Source organism: Haliotis cracherodii, unplaced genomic scaffold (assembly GCF_022045235.1).
Source record: "Haliotis cracherodii isolate W230 unplaced genomic scaffold, xgHalCrac1.p SCAF_10, whole genome shotgun sequence".
NCBI lineage: Eukaryota > Metazoa > Mollusca > Gastropoda > Lepetellida > Haliotidae > Haliotis > Haliotis cracherodii.
This window is the reverse complement of record NW_027266265.1, coordinates 7,394,510-7,409,376: the sequence shown is the minus strand read 5'-3', so window position 1 is coordinate 7,409,376 and position 14,867 is coordinate 7,394,510. Positions and strand designations below refer to the sequence as shown.

General features: G+C 41.8%; 1 protein-coding gene across 1 annotated transcript in view; it reads left to right on the top strand.

The window, feature by feature from the left end:
- Window positions 1–14,867, top strand: part of LOC139454013 (deoxynucleoside triphosphate triphosphohydrolase SAMHD1-like) — a 32,126-nt gene that overhangs the window by 12,308 nt on the left and 4,951 nt on the right. Inside the window, exons 8-15 of the mRNA XM_071235487.1 lie at window positions 361–408; window positions 2,094–2,258; window positions 2,982–3,073; window positions 4,069–4,125; window positions 4,354–4,552; window positions 7,240–7,338; window positions 8,811–8,915; window positions 14,156–14,296. Coding sequence (XP_071091588.1) covers window positions 361–408; window positions 2,094–2,258; window positions 2,982–3,073; window positions 4,069–4,125; window positions 4,354–4,552; window positions 7,240–7,338; window positions 8,811–8,915; window positions 14,156–14,296 — 906 coding nt within the window. The remainder of the gene's footprint in view (window positions 1–360; window positions 409–2,093; window positions 2,259–2,981; window positions 3,074–4,068; window positions 4,126–4,353; window positions 4,553–7,239; window positions 7,339–8,810; window positions 8,916–14,155; window positions 14,297–14,867) is intronic.

Sequence of the window (14,867 nt, the reverse complement as noted above, 5' to 3'; positions counted from 1 at the left end):
GGGTGGCCCAGTCGTCTAAGGTGCCACAATCCACTGTGCAGAGTTGTGTCTCTTGAGCATGCGAGAAACCTGTGACTGTAGGTTTGAATCCTGGTTTGCCCTGATTATGTTTCTAGGTTTGTAAGCACCATACCTGTGCTCATGAGTTTCACCGAAGTGGTAATCGTGTGAGACATGCATCACTTTGTGCTTTCCTCCCACATTATGTGAGTGATATCACTGGAATATACTTTTCAAAGCAGCCATAAACCCAACTCACTCACTTGATTAAAGACATGACACTTTATTTTTATTACAGTAATGCTGTCTGTATTGTAAACTAACTGAGAAAGTAACTTGTATCATTTTGCAATATTTCAGGATTATCCTTATCAAGGAAGAAGCAAAGAAAAAGAGTTCTTGTATGAAGTAAGTAAATCTTTTGTCCATCATATCCATAGCTTGATTGGGGCGATGGAGTAGCCTACTGGTTAAAGCATTCACTTGTCATGCCGAACATCAACATTAGTGTAATAGTCAGGCTCGGTCGAAAGTGATCAAGACCTTCGGTTTTCGCCCACATTCCCGATCGTTTGATGTTTTTATAGTTATTAAATATATGATTATTTATTATTACATACACGTCTTGTGTGTAAAAACTATGTATATTGTACGTATAAGATCAGTTAAAAGTTTCCTCGTAATATTTAACACTTATAGTTAGCTCCAGTGATCGGCTCAAATAGTCCCGCGATCTACTGGCACTTACGTCATCAAAAGTTGGGTAGTTCATTCCGAAATTGTTTCATGCTCTAAATCCACTAAAGTAAATATTATTATTCCAAAATACTTACGTTAACACCTTCCTGGACATGTTATTGATTAGATTACATCCATCCTAATTACTGTCATGTCGTATATTTAGTGTTTAATCGCATTCTTCTCGCTCTAACTTTTGACGTCTGCTGCTACATGTATTTCCGGAAGTGACGTCACCATGAATATAATCTCGTTCCAAATCAGTTGCAGAAATAACTCGTAAGTTGTAGTTTTTGGCCCAGCGAATTTTTAGAAATTTTATGATTCGATGGACTAGTTTACAGTTTTTTATAACAATTACCGTGCAGCATTATTGGCTCTGCCTTTGCGCTTAGTAATTATTCTTTTTTAAGTAGATTAAATAGAATTTGTAGAAATTAATTATCTAGAATCTAACTGTCAAAACTGACAGTCTTTAAAAGTAGAGTACGACTTGCAGTTAGTTCATGTATATATTAAAATTGTAACTGTCATTACTAATAACAACAACAACAAGAAGTAAAGATTTCAATTGACTCTTATTATTTGTTATAGTTTTCTTTTACATCCGTTTTAACAATATCTCTTTGAAACTGACGGTTGAGATGGGACGGAAAACATCCTGACAACCACGTTACCCCACCCCCAACCCGTTACAATTAGCATGGCTCTTTGGCAGTCTTGGACTGGTGTGGCTTCTATGTCTGTAGAGGGCGCTGTCAAGGGATGAATATGATGGAAGTGAAGGTGGGTCCTATGGAGGGCAGGCATGGGCAGTGTGGGTTCTTCGCAGGTTCTCCTCATTGTGTTGATGAACTTGGCACCTGTTGTGTCAGCTGGCAGATGGTTGTGTTCACTGTGACTCCTCCCAATGTCACCGACTGTTGTGCATGTCACTGTACATGTCTTAATTGTGCATCTCCAGTGAACACATAATGTCCTTATCTTGTTCTTGCTGGGATGTCTAATAACTGGGGTGTCTACCAACAGGGGTGTCTGACAACTGGGGTGTCTGACGACTGGGGTGTCTGACAACTGGGGTAAGATCTTTTAGCCTGACAACCATGACTCTGCCTAACCTATTGCCAAATGATTAAGCTTTTCATTTTTCTATAGTGAGTATCAAGTCCTGGGCATCATTCCACAAAGCGATTTTAGCCCTTAGGCCACAGTAATTCCCATTCTCTAACATAGACATTAAAATAGTTTTAAGGAACAGGCCTAGGTTCACTGCCTGGGATTGTAGAGCAGTCTTGACTTATAGTTTTCTGCAGTGACGTGATTGAACTGTGTTGATTGTATGTTTCATTTTCCAGATTGTGGCCAACAAGAGAAACGGCATAGATGTTGACAAGTGGGACTACTTTGCACGAGATTGCTACATGCTAGGCATTAAGAACAATTTTGATCACAACCGCTTCATGAAGTTTTCTCGGGTCATCTGTGTTGAGGGCGTGATGCAAATCTGTGCTCGGGACAAGGTTTGTAATACTGACATCAATGTACGCATACAGTCCTGGGGGAGTTTGTAGTGAATGTAGGACTCACACAATTTTCATATCAGTCCTGTGGTGTTTAAGGCAGAATAGGTTTGCAGTACCACATGCTTTTCTCCCCAAGAGGTTTCAAGGGCAGAATAGGTTTTCAGTACCACATGCTTGTCTCCCCAAGAGGTTTCAAGGGCAGAATAGGTTTTCAGTACCACATGCTTGTCTCCCCAAGAGGTTTCAAGGGCAGAATAGGTTTTCAGTACCACATGCTTGTCTTACGAAGAGGTTTCAAGGGCAGAATAGGTTTTCAGTGCCCCATACTTGTCTTACGAAGAGGGTTACAGGGCAAAATTGGTATTGAGTACCCCATTCTTGTCTTCACAATAGTATTACTTAGTTGAATTGGTCTTCATTACCCAATGCTTGTCTCCCCTTGAAGATTCCGGTACAGAATTTGTCTTTAGTACCCCATTCTTGTCTCTCCATGAGGATTCTGGTACAGAATAGATCTTCCTCACCCCATGTGGCGTATGTTGTTGCTCATGCTGTCATCCATTAATTTGCCTGCCTCAGATTTAAGTTTGCCCTTCAATTTCAGTACAGTTAGTCAGTTTATGAATTTTTGTGTAAATTCAATGTTTTTTCACCCTGTACTTCCTGACCAAATCTCAATATTCTGACAGATTTATTAACTGTACTTGTTGTGACCTCCAGGAAGCGAGTTCGCTGTACGATATGTTCCATACTCGGAGTTCACTGCATCGCCGGGCCTACCAACACCGCGGCAACAAGATCGTGGAGGCCATGTGAGTATTGCATCTAAACGCGTCTCCCAAAATATTCAACTGCTTAAGCATAGACTTGCCATTTTGTTAACAGAACATTAATTCAGGTTTCATGAAACGACAAAGTTTTACCCTTGTTTGATCAGAGAACCCTTCCCCAATGTCATCATTGATCATATCGTGTGTATAGTCAGTGATAACATCATGATGACCCTCCACCCCCAAAAGAATTCTGGGTTAGAATTTGTCAGCAGCAATCTATGCTGGTGTCGTAAAATGTAACCAAATAGATCGGGTGATGACTTGGTTGATTGTGTGTCATGCCGTTACAGCAGGAATCATTGCTCACAATATTAATCACTTGGTTGTCTGGCCCAGATTTTTTACCAGACGACATCAATTAGGCTTAAAAAAATATAAAAATTGGTTCTCAGGCAATGGCTTTTGAAAATATAGTGCGGATGGGCTATTATTTTTTTTAGCCTTAACTGGAATATTGTTGTGGGTGTTGGGGTGTAGGTATGTTTCTGTGTGTGTGTTTTAGAAGGTGGGGTTAAAACAATCAACAAACCATATGATGTGTTAATCATAAGAGGTAACTTGGAGATATGTGTGGCCCAGTCATCTAAGGTGCCACGATTCGCTGTGCAGAGTTGCATCCCTTGGGCATGCCATAAACCAAGAATTGTGGGTTAAAATCCCAGTTTGCCCCGATTATGTTTCTAGGTTTGTCAGCACCATACCTGTGCTCATGGGTTTCACCATAGTGGTAAATGTCTGACACCTGCATCACTTCGGGCTTCCCATCCACATTAAGCTGACACACCGTGATATAGCTGGAATACTGTTTAAAGCGTTGTTAAACACAACTCACACACTCATTGCACTCATTTGCCAATTTAACTGATTTATGTGGCTTTTTACTACATGGTCGTTCTTTTACAGCTTGACATCTACGGTTTACATGAATAGTTAGGATTATCCCCTCAGTTTCTAGCACTGATTTCTCATTGCAGGTTGTTGGAAGCGATGATCAAGGCTGACGATCATATCAAGATACCGGGAGCCAATGGGTAAGGTTTTCATAATCCAGTTTTGAATAAGTGACAGTACATTCAACAGAAGTAATACATTCTTTTCAGTTTCACTAAGTCAGTGGCATGTTTTATGAGAAACAGAAGTTGATGTATAAAATAAGGAAGGCGGTGTCCGGTTAGTGAACGGCATCGTGGGCCGTGGGATACAATACTGTATCGCCGTATCATTACACCACTAATAATTGAAGTCTGGTTATGTTGCAGTTCAATGGTGAAGATGTCTAAGTGTATTGAGGACATGGTGGCCTACACACGCCTCACTGACCATATCCTAAATCAGATCATGCTCTCCACCGAGCCGGAACTGGAGGAGTCTCGTAACATCGTCAACAACATCATGTGCCGCAAGCTGTATAAGTGTGTTGGGCAGAGTCAGCCAAGACCAGGCCGAATCATCAGCGAGGTTAGGCATACTTGTGGATTCTAATGGTAGTATCTTTACATCTCCTTTGTGTTGAATAGAACATTGTCAAGACTTCACAGGTTTGGATGCACTACGTTCCTCCATCACCCTTGAATACATACGGCCGCTTTGTGATGGTGCTATCTTTGACCAATGATTCAAGCCAGAGCCAAGTCCGCCTCCGTGGTCTAGTGGTAGAGCATCCGCCCAGAGAGTGGAAGGTTTGGGGTTCGATCCCCTAAAGACGTTAAAAGATGGTACTTGTTGTTACCCTGTCTGGCGCTCGGTATTAAGGGGCTAAAACAAGGACTGGTCGGCTCGGTGTCAGTATACTTTGTCTGAGTGGAGTATTCATGTTAAACTGCGGCATGGTATCTCAGTGAGCGAGCACTATAAATCGGCATCAGTCCAGACTAGTACAAGCAGCCTCACAAACACACACACACGTACATGCACGTCGCTATATAAGTGCAATAGTCTTGGACGCGACGTTAAACCCCATTTCACCTCACCTCACCTCAAGCCAGAGCCAAGTAACAGAGAGATAAATAGTCCTCAGATTGATGATCGCTCGAATTACATCGCCAATATTTCTCATGCAACATGAACCATAGCCATCTATGCTACCCTGCTGCAATATCAGGCAAGGGTTTGGTTTGCACAGTTCAGAGAAGTACAAGTTTCAATTCCGTGAGTTGTACATGGTTCCACTTCATTATTTCACTCAAAATACGCCATTACGCTGCATAGAGGTCATACATGTGATTCACACCCCTGAAGACCCGGAGTAGAATAGGTCTTCAGCAACCCATGCTTGCCGCAAAAGTCGACGATGGTTGTCGTAAGAGGCAACTAACGGGATCTGATGGTCAGGCTCACTGGTTGATGCATATCATCGTATCCCAAATGGATGGATCAGTGCTCATGATGTCAATCACAGGATTGTTTGGTCCAGACTTGATTATTTACAGACTGCCGTCATATAGCTGGCAAACAAACAAACAAACAAACAAACAAACAGACAAATATGTGATTCACAGGTGATGGAGGAACATGTGTATACATACCCATGACGTATTGATGGTGGAACGCAAAGAGCTATGGAGACCGTTGTAGTCTAGATTTATTTAAGAGCTTGATGCAGTATCCAAATGGGTGACTTACCTATGTTGTGTCTGATTTGCACCAGAGTTTTTGAAGACAATTCTTTGTCTGTTCACTCATGCTCATGGGTTTCACTGAAGTTGTAAACGTCTATGACTTTGGGCTTTCCTCTCATATCTTGCTGACCATCCTACAGGGTTTTACGCGATGCAGAAATGTGTCCAGTACGCACAAATGTGAATAATTGATGCAGAAAAAAAATATTTGGCGTCCTTTTCGTGTACAGGGCTCAATTTAACTATATAAAACATGCACCAGTGTTGAATATTATTGTTATGTACAACCTAATATTTATGTCTACATGCACCAGTTACATGTGAATAATAATGAAATTTGTGTTGGACTACCCCTCACATACCTTCCACACAACAACGATCTTTGAACACACTCAATGCCACACTACATCACTAATCCCTGTGTTACTTGTTATTTGTCTTGCTTTCTCGGGATTGACTTAATCAAACTGTGACTACTTCAAGGTTATGTGCACATGTTCCCCAGTCATTACATTTTACAGCAATATTGTCATTAATTTTTTATATCTCATGACACAGTCATCAGAGAGCTGAGATCTTAGTTATTTGGACTAGTTCATGCATCGATATCGCAACTATAATACATTTATGGGACCAAGGTGCAACCTAGGTTTGTCTGGTTCAGCTAAGTTTCAACGTCAACATGCAGCTGGTGCAAGTTAAATCAAGTTCCATAAATCGATCCCTGCGCAACAATAATATACATGGTACCAAATCCTTGATAAGATAAATAAAGGTCCTGTAATTATATTTGTTATAAATTTTTACAGTACTGTACAGAACACCATTTTATTTATACAGGACCTTCATATTTTCTGTAAGGACCCTTGAAACTAGTAATTGGGGGTCCCCTGGCCCCCTAGTTTTGTACGTCAAGGTAAAACCTGGATGCTGTGATATAACTGAAGTACTCTTTAAAGCTGAGTCCAGTTCACCCACTCAGGATCATGTTCCTCTGCTTTGTGAAATGAGACTAAGGACATCTGTACAGGTCCGGAGGGGGTTCCCTGGACACCTCCTGTTATGCTTGTGTAAGAGTGGATCTTCTCTTTGTTTTTGGAGTACTTTTTGTGGCTATTACCGAATTCGACGAAATAAGCGCCCCGCTCTAATAAGCAACCACGGCGATATTTGCCAATATATTGGCTAGTGAACAATCCCAATTAGCAACCCTTCCGATTGATCAATGTACACAAGACTTATTTATTCACGAATAATACACACTCGTGTCTTATATGCACCCTTAATTATGGGCAATTAAATTCTGGAAAACTATATCTGTCGTACATAAACACTTCAGGCTGTCAGCATAAACCACAAAATTTATCTTTCAACTCTGTTTCTTTCACCAAAATAATATTCTAATAAGAGCCCCCTATTTCTAATTTTGAGAGCGCCCTGGGTGCTTTTTACGTCGAATGCGGTATGTACTATCACTTGACCTCTGTTACTTGGAGGCTGTATAGGATGACTTTTTCTGATTTCCAGGAAGACATCCCATTAATTAAGAGTCAGCTGATTGAGAGTATGACAGAGGACGACAAGGAGTCTGAGGTCGCCCTTGAATTTGAGGACATCGTCGTGCATGTATGTAGTCATCATTTTTTTTCAATGTATTAGTTCACCTGACTGAGATATAACAATACTATTACAACTGTAAAAATGTCCCCAAAAACCTCCTTGATAATACATACTACAGATGGTGGTCCAGGGTTTTACCAGACACTGAAAATTGGACTGAGTGAGTGAGTATGGTTTTACGCCGCTTTTAGCAATATTCGAGCAATATCACGGCTGGGGACACCAGAAATGGGCTTCACACATTGTACCCAATGGGAATCAAACATGGGTCATCGGCGTGACAAGCGAACGCTTTAACCTCTAGGCTACCCAACTGCCCCTGAAAATTGGATATTATACCATGTGTACACATATTAGAATTGATAATGGACACAAACAATATGTGCAATGTGTGTCCTATTGTATGCAAAACATGTGGTTATTTGAATCATTGACATTTCCATTCTGATAAGAAAAAATGCAATCATAGTTTGGACCAAATTTAAGATGATTACTTGATCAAAGTCTTGTTTCAACTCAGAAAGTGTATTAACGAAGGCCTCCTGATCATGAGCAGTGTTATGTGCATGTGCCACAGGTTGTCAGCCTGTAGATAATATGTTCACAGTGAAAAGACCTGTGAAGACCCATTGTAGAATAGCAACCAGTGCTTGCCGTATAAGGCGACTATGCTTGTTGTAATAGGCGACTAACAGGATCAGGTTGTCAGACTTGCTGACTTGGTTGATGCATGTCATTGATCTCAATTCCGTGGATCATTATTTACAGACTGTCGTCATATAGCTGAAATATTGCTGAGTGCGGCGTTAAACAACAGACAAACTACATCTACAACTTCGACCCTCAACTACCACAACTACAAATGCCACCTCCTACTACCACAACTACAACCACCCCCTACTACCTGAACTACCACTCCCCAGACAGACCGCTGTCACATAGTTGGAATATTGTTGAGTGTGGCGTTGAACAACAAACACACAAACTACAACTACCACCTGCTACTACCACAACTACAACTACCACCTCCTACTACCACAACTACAACTACCACCCTCTACTACCACAACTACAACTACCACCCTCTACTACCACAACTACAACTACCACCCTCTACTACCACAACTACAACTACCACCCTCTACTACCACAACTACAACTACCACCCTCTACTACCACAACTACAACTACCACCCTCTACTACCACAACTACAACTACCACCTCCTACTACCACAACTACAACTACCACCCTCTACTACCACAACTACAACTACCACCCCTTACAGACCGCTGTCATATGGCTGGAATATTACTGAGTGTGGTGTTTACAACAAACAAACAAACACACAAACAAACAAACAGAACTTGCAAACTTATTCCTTAGGATCCTTGGGAAATAGATAGGTGCCGGTAGATGCCTGTTTACCATTATGATGCATGACTTGGGTGCTGTACATTGTTGCTACATATATTTCAGCTGGTGTATCTGGATTATGGCATGAAGGACAAGAATCCAATAGAAAATGTCCGCTTCTATAACAAGTATGACCCAAACACGGCTGTGGAGGTCAGGAAGACTCAGGTAGGATGACTGGGCTGATATTTGACACACACACTCACTGGTGATACTCTACATGTACTGTACTGGAGGTGGGCATGTGTAACACTATAGGTAGGTAGGCACCTGTAGCAGTGTCTGAAACTCAGCAGAGTCCCAGTAGAAAAACTGTAGGCCCAGTGGAAAAACTGTAGACCCAATGGAAAAACTGTAGGCCCAGTAGAAAAACTGTAGGCCCAGTGGAATTACTGTAGGCCCAGTGGAAATACTGTAGACCCAGTAGAAAAACTGTAGGCCTAGTGGAAACACTGTAGGCCCAGTGGAAAAACTGTAGGCCCAGTGGAATTACTGTAGGCCCAGTGGAAAAACTGTAGGCCCAGTGGAAACACTGTAGGCCCAGTGGAAAAACTGTAGGCCCAGTGGAATTACTGTAGTGTAGACCCAGTAGAATTACTGTAGATCCAGTGGAAAAACTGTAGGCCCAGTAGAATTACTGTAGGCCCAGTGGAAAAACTGTAGGCCCAGTGGAAACACTGTAGGCCCCGTGGAAAAACTGTAGGCCCAGTGGAATTACTGTAGGCCCAGTAGAATTACTGTAGGCCCAGTGGAAAAACTGTAGGCCCAAATATTTTAGCTGAAGCAAGGAAACATACTATTGCAATATAAATTACAAAACGCAACCGGTCAACCAGAAGCTTTTACTGCTATCACACTGAGTTCTCAGAGACTCTGTGGTGATAGATGAAGCCTACATTTATCAGGAAGTTATCAGCTTGTAAAACATCTTTGCTGCTACATGTCATACACCATTTGTCAGGTCTAATCCTACTTTACTTTTATTTAATTCAATATGGACCCGTTGTCGAAGCATGTGTCCCAGATTATTGTTTTTTCAATAACATTGTGGGAAATAGTACATATCTGTTGATAAAATATGATAAATTAAAATGAAATAGGTATTGTCTGACTGTGAAAAGTGATAATAAATGAATGATATGACAGGTAGGCTTATGAAATTATATACTATTGGTACTACTGGTACACCGGCCTGCGGTGTTGAAAGAGTTAACGAGCGGAGTACTCTGAAGCTGGACTCTGTTTCACCAAGCAATCTCAGTGTTATGATTCATTTACCATGTTTACAGCTTAAAATAAACTGCAGGCTGTAGGGGCCTGCTGAAATTTAAAACTATCAGCCCGAGAACAAATCTGTCAATCTCGGGCCTACGGACCGATGTCTATTTCGAACACTGACCTCTAGTACTGTATGTTGGCATCTTTGATACTGTAGGTAGGCATCTGTGATACTGTAGATGGGCATCTGTGATACTGTAGGTAGGCGTCTGTGATACTGTAGGTAGGCGTCTGTGATACTGTAGATGGGCATCTGTGATACTGTAGATGGGCATCTGTGATACTGTAGGTAGGCGTCTGTGATACTGTAGATGGGCATCTGTGATACTGTAGATGGGCGTCTGTGATACTGTAGGTAGGCGTCTGTGATACTGTAGATGGGCATCTGTGATACTGTAGGTAGGCATCTGTGATACTGTAGATGGGCGTCTGTGATACTGTAGGTAGGCGTCTGTGTTACTGTAGGTAGGCATCTGTGATACTGTAGGTAGGCATCTGTGATACTGTAGGTAGGCGTCTGTGTTACTGTAGGTAGGCATCTGTGATACTGTAGGTAGGCATCTGTGATACTGTAGGTAGGCGTCTGTGATACTGTAGGTAGGCGTCTGTGATACTGTAGGTGGGCATCTGTGATACTGTAGGTAGGCATCTGTGTTACTGTAGGTAGGCATCTGTGATACTGTAGGTAGGCATCTGTGATACTGTAGGTAGGCGTCTGTGATACTGTAGGTAGGCATCTGTGATACTGTAGGTAGGCATCTGTGTTACTGTAGGTAGGCATCTGTGATACTGTAGATGGGCGTCTGTGATACTGTAGGTAGGCATCTGTGTTACTGTAGGTAGGCATCTTTGATACTGTAGGTAGGCATCTGTGATACTGTAGGTAGGCGTCTGTGATACTGTAGGTAGGCGTCTGTGATACTGTAGGTAGGCATCTGTGATACTGTAGATGGGCGTCTGTGATACTGTAGGTAGACGTCTGTGTTACTGTAGGTAGGCATCTGTGATACTGTAGGTAGGCATCTGTGATACTGTAGGTAGGCGTCTGTGATACTGTAGGTAGGCGTCTGTGATACTGTAGGTGGGCGTCTGTGATACTGTAGATGGGCATCTATGATACTGTAGGTAGGCGTCTGTGTTACTGTAGGTAGGCATCTGTGATACTGTAGGTAGGCATCTGTGATACTGTAGGTAGGCGTCTGTGTTACTGTAGGTAGGCATCTGTGATACTGTAGGTAGGCATCTGTGATACTGTAGGTAGGCGTCTGTGTTACTGTAGGTAGGCATCTGTGATACTGTAGGTAGGCATCTGTGATACTGTAGGTAGGCGTCTGTGATACTGTAGATAGGCGTCTGTGATACTGTAGGTGGGCGTCTGTGATACTGTAGATGGGCATCTATGATACTGTAGATGGGCATCTGTGATACTGTAGGTAGGCGTCTGTGTTACTGTAGGTAGGCATCTGTGATACTGTAGGTAGGCATCTGTGATACTGTAGGTAGGCGTCTGTGATACTGTAGGTAGGCGTCTGTGATACTGTAGGTGGGCGTCTGTGATACTGTAGATGGGCATCTATGATACTGTAGGTAGGCGTCTGTGATACTGTAGATGGGCATCTGTGATACTGTAGATGGGCGTCTGTGATACTGTAGGTAGGCGTCTGTGATACTGTAGATGGGCATCTGTGATACTGTAGATGGGCGTCTGTGATACTGTAGATGGGCATCTGTGATACTGTAGATGGGCGTCTGTGATACTGTAGGTAGGCGTCTGTGATACTGTAGATGGGCATCTGTGATACTGTAGATGGGCATCTGTGATACTGTAGATGGGCGTCTGTGATACTGTAGGTAGGCGTCTGTGATACTGTAGATGGGCATCTGTGATACTGTAGATGGGCATCTGTGATACTGTAGATGGGCGTCTGTGATACTGTAGGTAGGCGTCTGTGATACTGTAGATGGGCATCTGTGATACTGTAGGTAGGCGTCTGTGATACTGTAGATGGGCATCTGTGATACTGTAGATGGGCATCTGTGATACTGTAGATAGGCGTCTGTGATACTGTAGGTAGGCGTCTGTGATACTGTAGGTAGGCGTCTGTGATACTGTAGATGGGCATCTGTGATACTGTAGGTAGGCGTCTGTGATACTGTAGGTAGGCATCTGTGATACTGTAGATAGGCGTCTGTGTTACTGTAGGTAGGCATCTGTGATACTGTAGGTAGGCGTCTGTGATACTGTAGATGGGCATCTGTGATACTGTAGGTAGGCGTCTGTGATACTGTAGGTAGGCATCTGTGATACTGTAGATGGGCATCTGTGATACTGTAGGTAGGCGTCTGTGATACTGTAGGTAGGCGTCTGTGATACTGTAGATGGGCATCTTTAATACCACAGGGAGTACTGTGTTAGTAATAGGGATAATATGTTAATCCGGATGAGAAAGAGCTTTTTTCTGGACCATTGAAATTAATATTAACAGGTTTCAAGTGTATATGAATCATTCTCTAAAATTTTTGAGGCTAAAAAAAAAAAAATTCTTTGTTCTCAGGCACTGCCGCATCATCACAAAGTCTGCCACACGTTTCATTTTTATTTCCATTTAAAAAAAATAAAAATCCTTAAATATTCTGCATCTTGAACACACACATCACTGGCAGTGAAATGCTACAATACTTAAAAACAAAACGATCCAATATAGCGTGCAGTTACTTCCCTTTACATGCGGACTGGTTAAGCTCCTTCCCACCTTCGTTACACTCTCGGTAACATTGCTGCCACCAGTGTGGGTGCGGCCATTACAAGAATCTTGAAATTTGCCCTCTAACCCCTAATGTAGTAGCGTTCATATGTTTGTTTATGTCTTTGGGAATGCCATCATAGTTCATTTTGAATAGGTTTACGACTGACCATGTTTTCCAGATAAATTTACTTTGTTGTTTGTATAATCAGATTGGTTCAAGATCGCAGACTAACGGAAAATCCCCCAACTTCTCCCTTACATTCTTACTATATCAATTACATGATAGTTTTAATGAAATAGAAAGAAATTCAAATAGACAAACAAAGAAAGTAATTAAGCAGGGGTAAGTGTATTTGGCGTCATGACAGTCGTCACTTGTTTGTAAACATAACTGTCAAAACGGCGAGTTCAACTCCAAGCAGGGTTGTGGTCATCTATCATTGTGGGGAGTTTTGACTGGTGGCAGTGATAGTATTAGAGAGCTCTGCGAACGGGATATAGCTGTGAGGAGCTTGGCGCACTGATGTACTGCGCATCTCGTGTTATATGTTATGGTCATGGTGGCAATAGTTGTGTGCTTGTTTTGCCTTTTGAACTTTTTCATAAAATATCACTGGATATGATGATTTACAAATTCAATGGTATTTGTGTACTGTATGGCGGACAATGTTTCATACACAGGAAATAAGATTACATGTGAATTAGTGTCATAAAATAAGCTGGAAATGGAGACCAGCTGTTTACACATTTTCTCCCCGATCTATTGGTGATTTATTTTAAAAAACACTTCATGTCATGGCCAATATCATAAATGAAAAGAAAATTGATAGGATGACTTTGAATCTCTTACGTCTCATGTTCGTTTCAAGGCGAGTACACAGTGAGTTGATGTGATTTGCCGATCAGAAATTAATGCAAACGAAATTGAATGAAATCTTGGAGAAAAGTAATATATTGGAATATAAAGATACACAATGAACGCCTGTATGGCCAGATTGTGTAATAGTAGGAGTAACGTACGTACTTCAGTACAGATTTGTTGACATGCTTCTTCTGATGTTGTATGCTCATGATAACGTTTTCGCATTGTGAAATAGAGTCAAAGCTCATTATGGCATGTATATGCCCTTACTGGTAGTCCAAGGGTAGTCAGATATTGTATTCCAGTATTTTACTCATCAAGGAATACATTCATGTAGGGAGGCCCTTTCCCAGGTTGATTGTACACAACTGCTTATTTGGTTACATACTAGTTTCAAACAACCTAAATGAACAAAAGGGGCGCCTGCCACACTATATTTTCAAAAGCCATTGTCAGAGAACCAATTCTTTTATTTTTTTAAGCCTAAGTAAGTGCTGAATTGTTGTAATTTTCTGTTGTAGGTCTCACACATGCTTCCGGAGAAATTTGCTGAGCAGATGATATTGGTTTATTGTAAGGATCCACAGCAGAAGGCCAAACTTGGGATTGCTGCTCGGTGCTTTGAAAACTGGTGCTCTAAACACAACATGGAGACCCCTAAGGTATACCCATACTGTTTCAAGGTGCTGGAGCTGCCTTCCTTGTTGACTTCATTGATTGGTCAGTTTCCAATCTACTCATCCCTTTGGAATTCCGAGTTAGAATAGGTCTCCAGCAACTTATGCTTGTTGTAAAATGCGACAATGGATCAGGTGGTCAGGCTTAGTGACTTAGTTGATTGCATGTCATTGTGCCCCAGCATCATTGATCATTGCTCATAATATTCATGATGGCTTGCCTGGCCCAGACTCAATGTTTGACAGAGTGCCTGCAGTATATAGCTGGAATATTGCCAATTGTGGTGACAAACAGTCAAAAATATATTAGAGCAATTGCACTGTTGGTGCCTAATACTTTCTGAATAATGATTTTCCAGCAGCTTTTGATTCCAATTAAGCCACACTGGTTCATATCTATTGGACGCTATTTCCTCTCGGGGTACACAGTTGGACAGAAAAACTAAGGCACTGCAGCTGCTGCTGTGTGGAGTTGCCTCCCCTTACTTAGCCAGGATGTAGGTTTTGATTGCAGGTTCACCACAATTATTATCTTTCTTCTGTCAGCACCTTGATT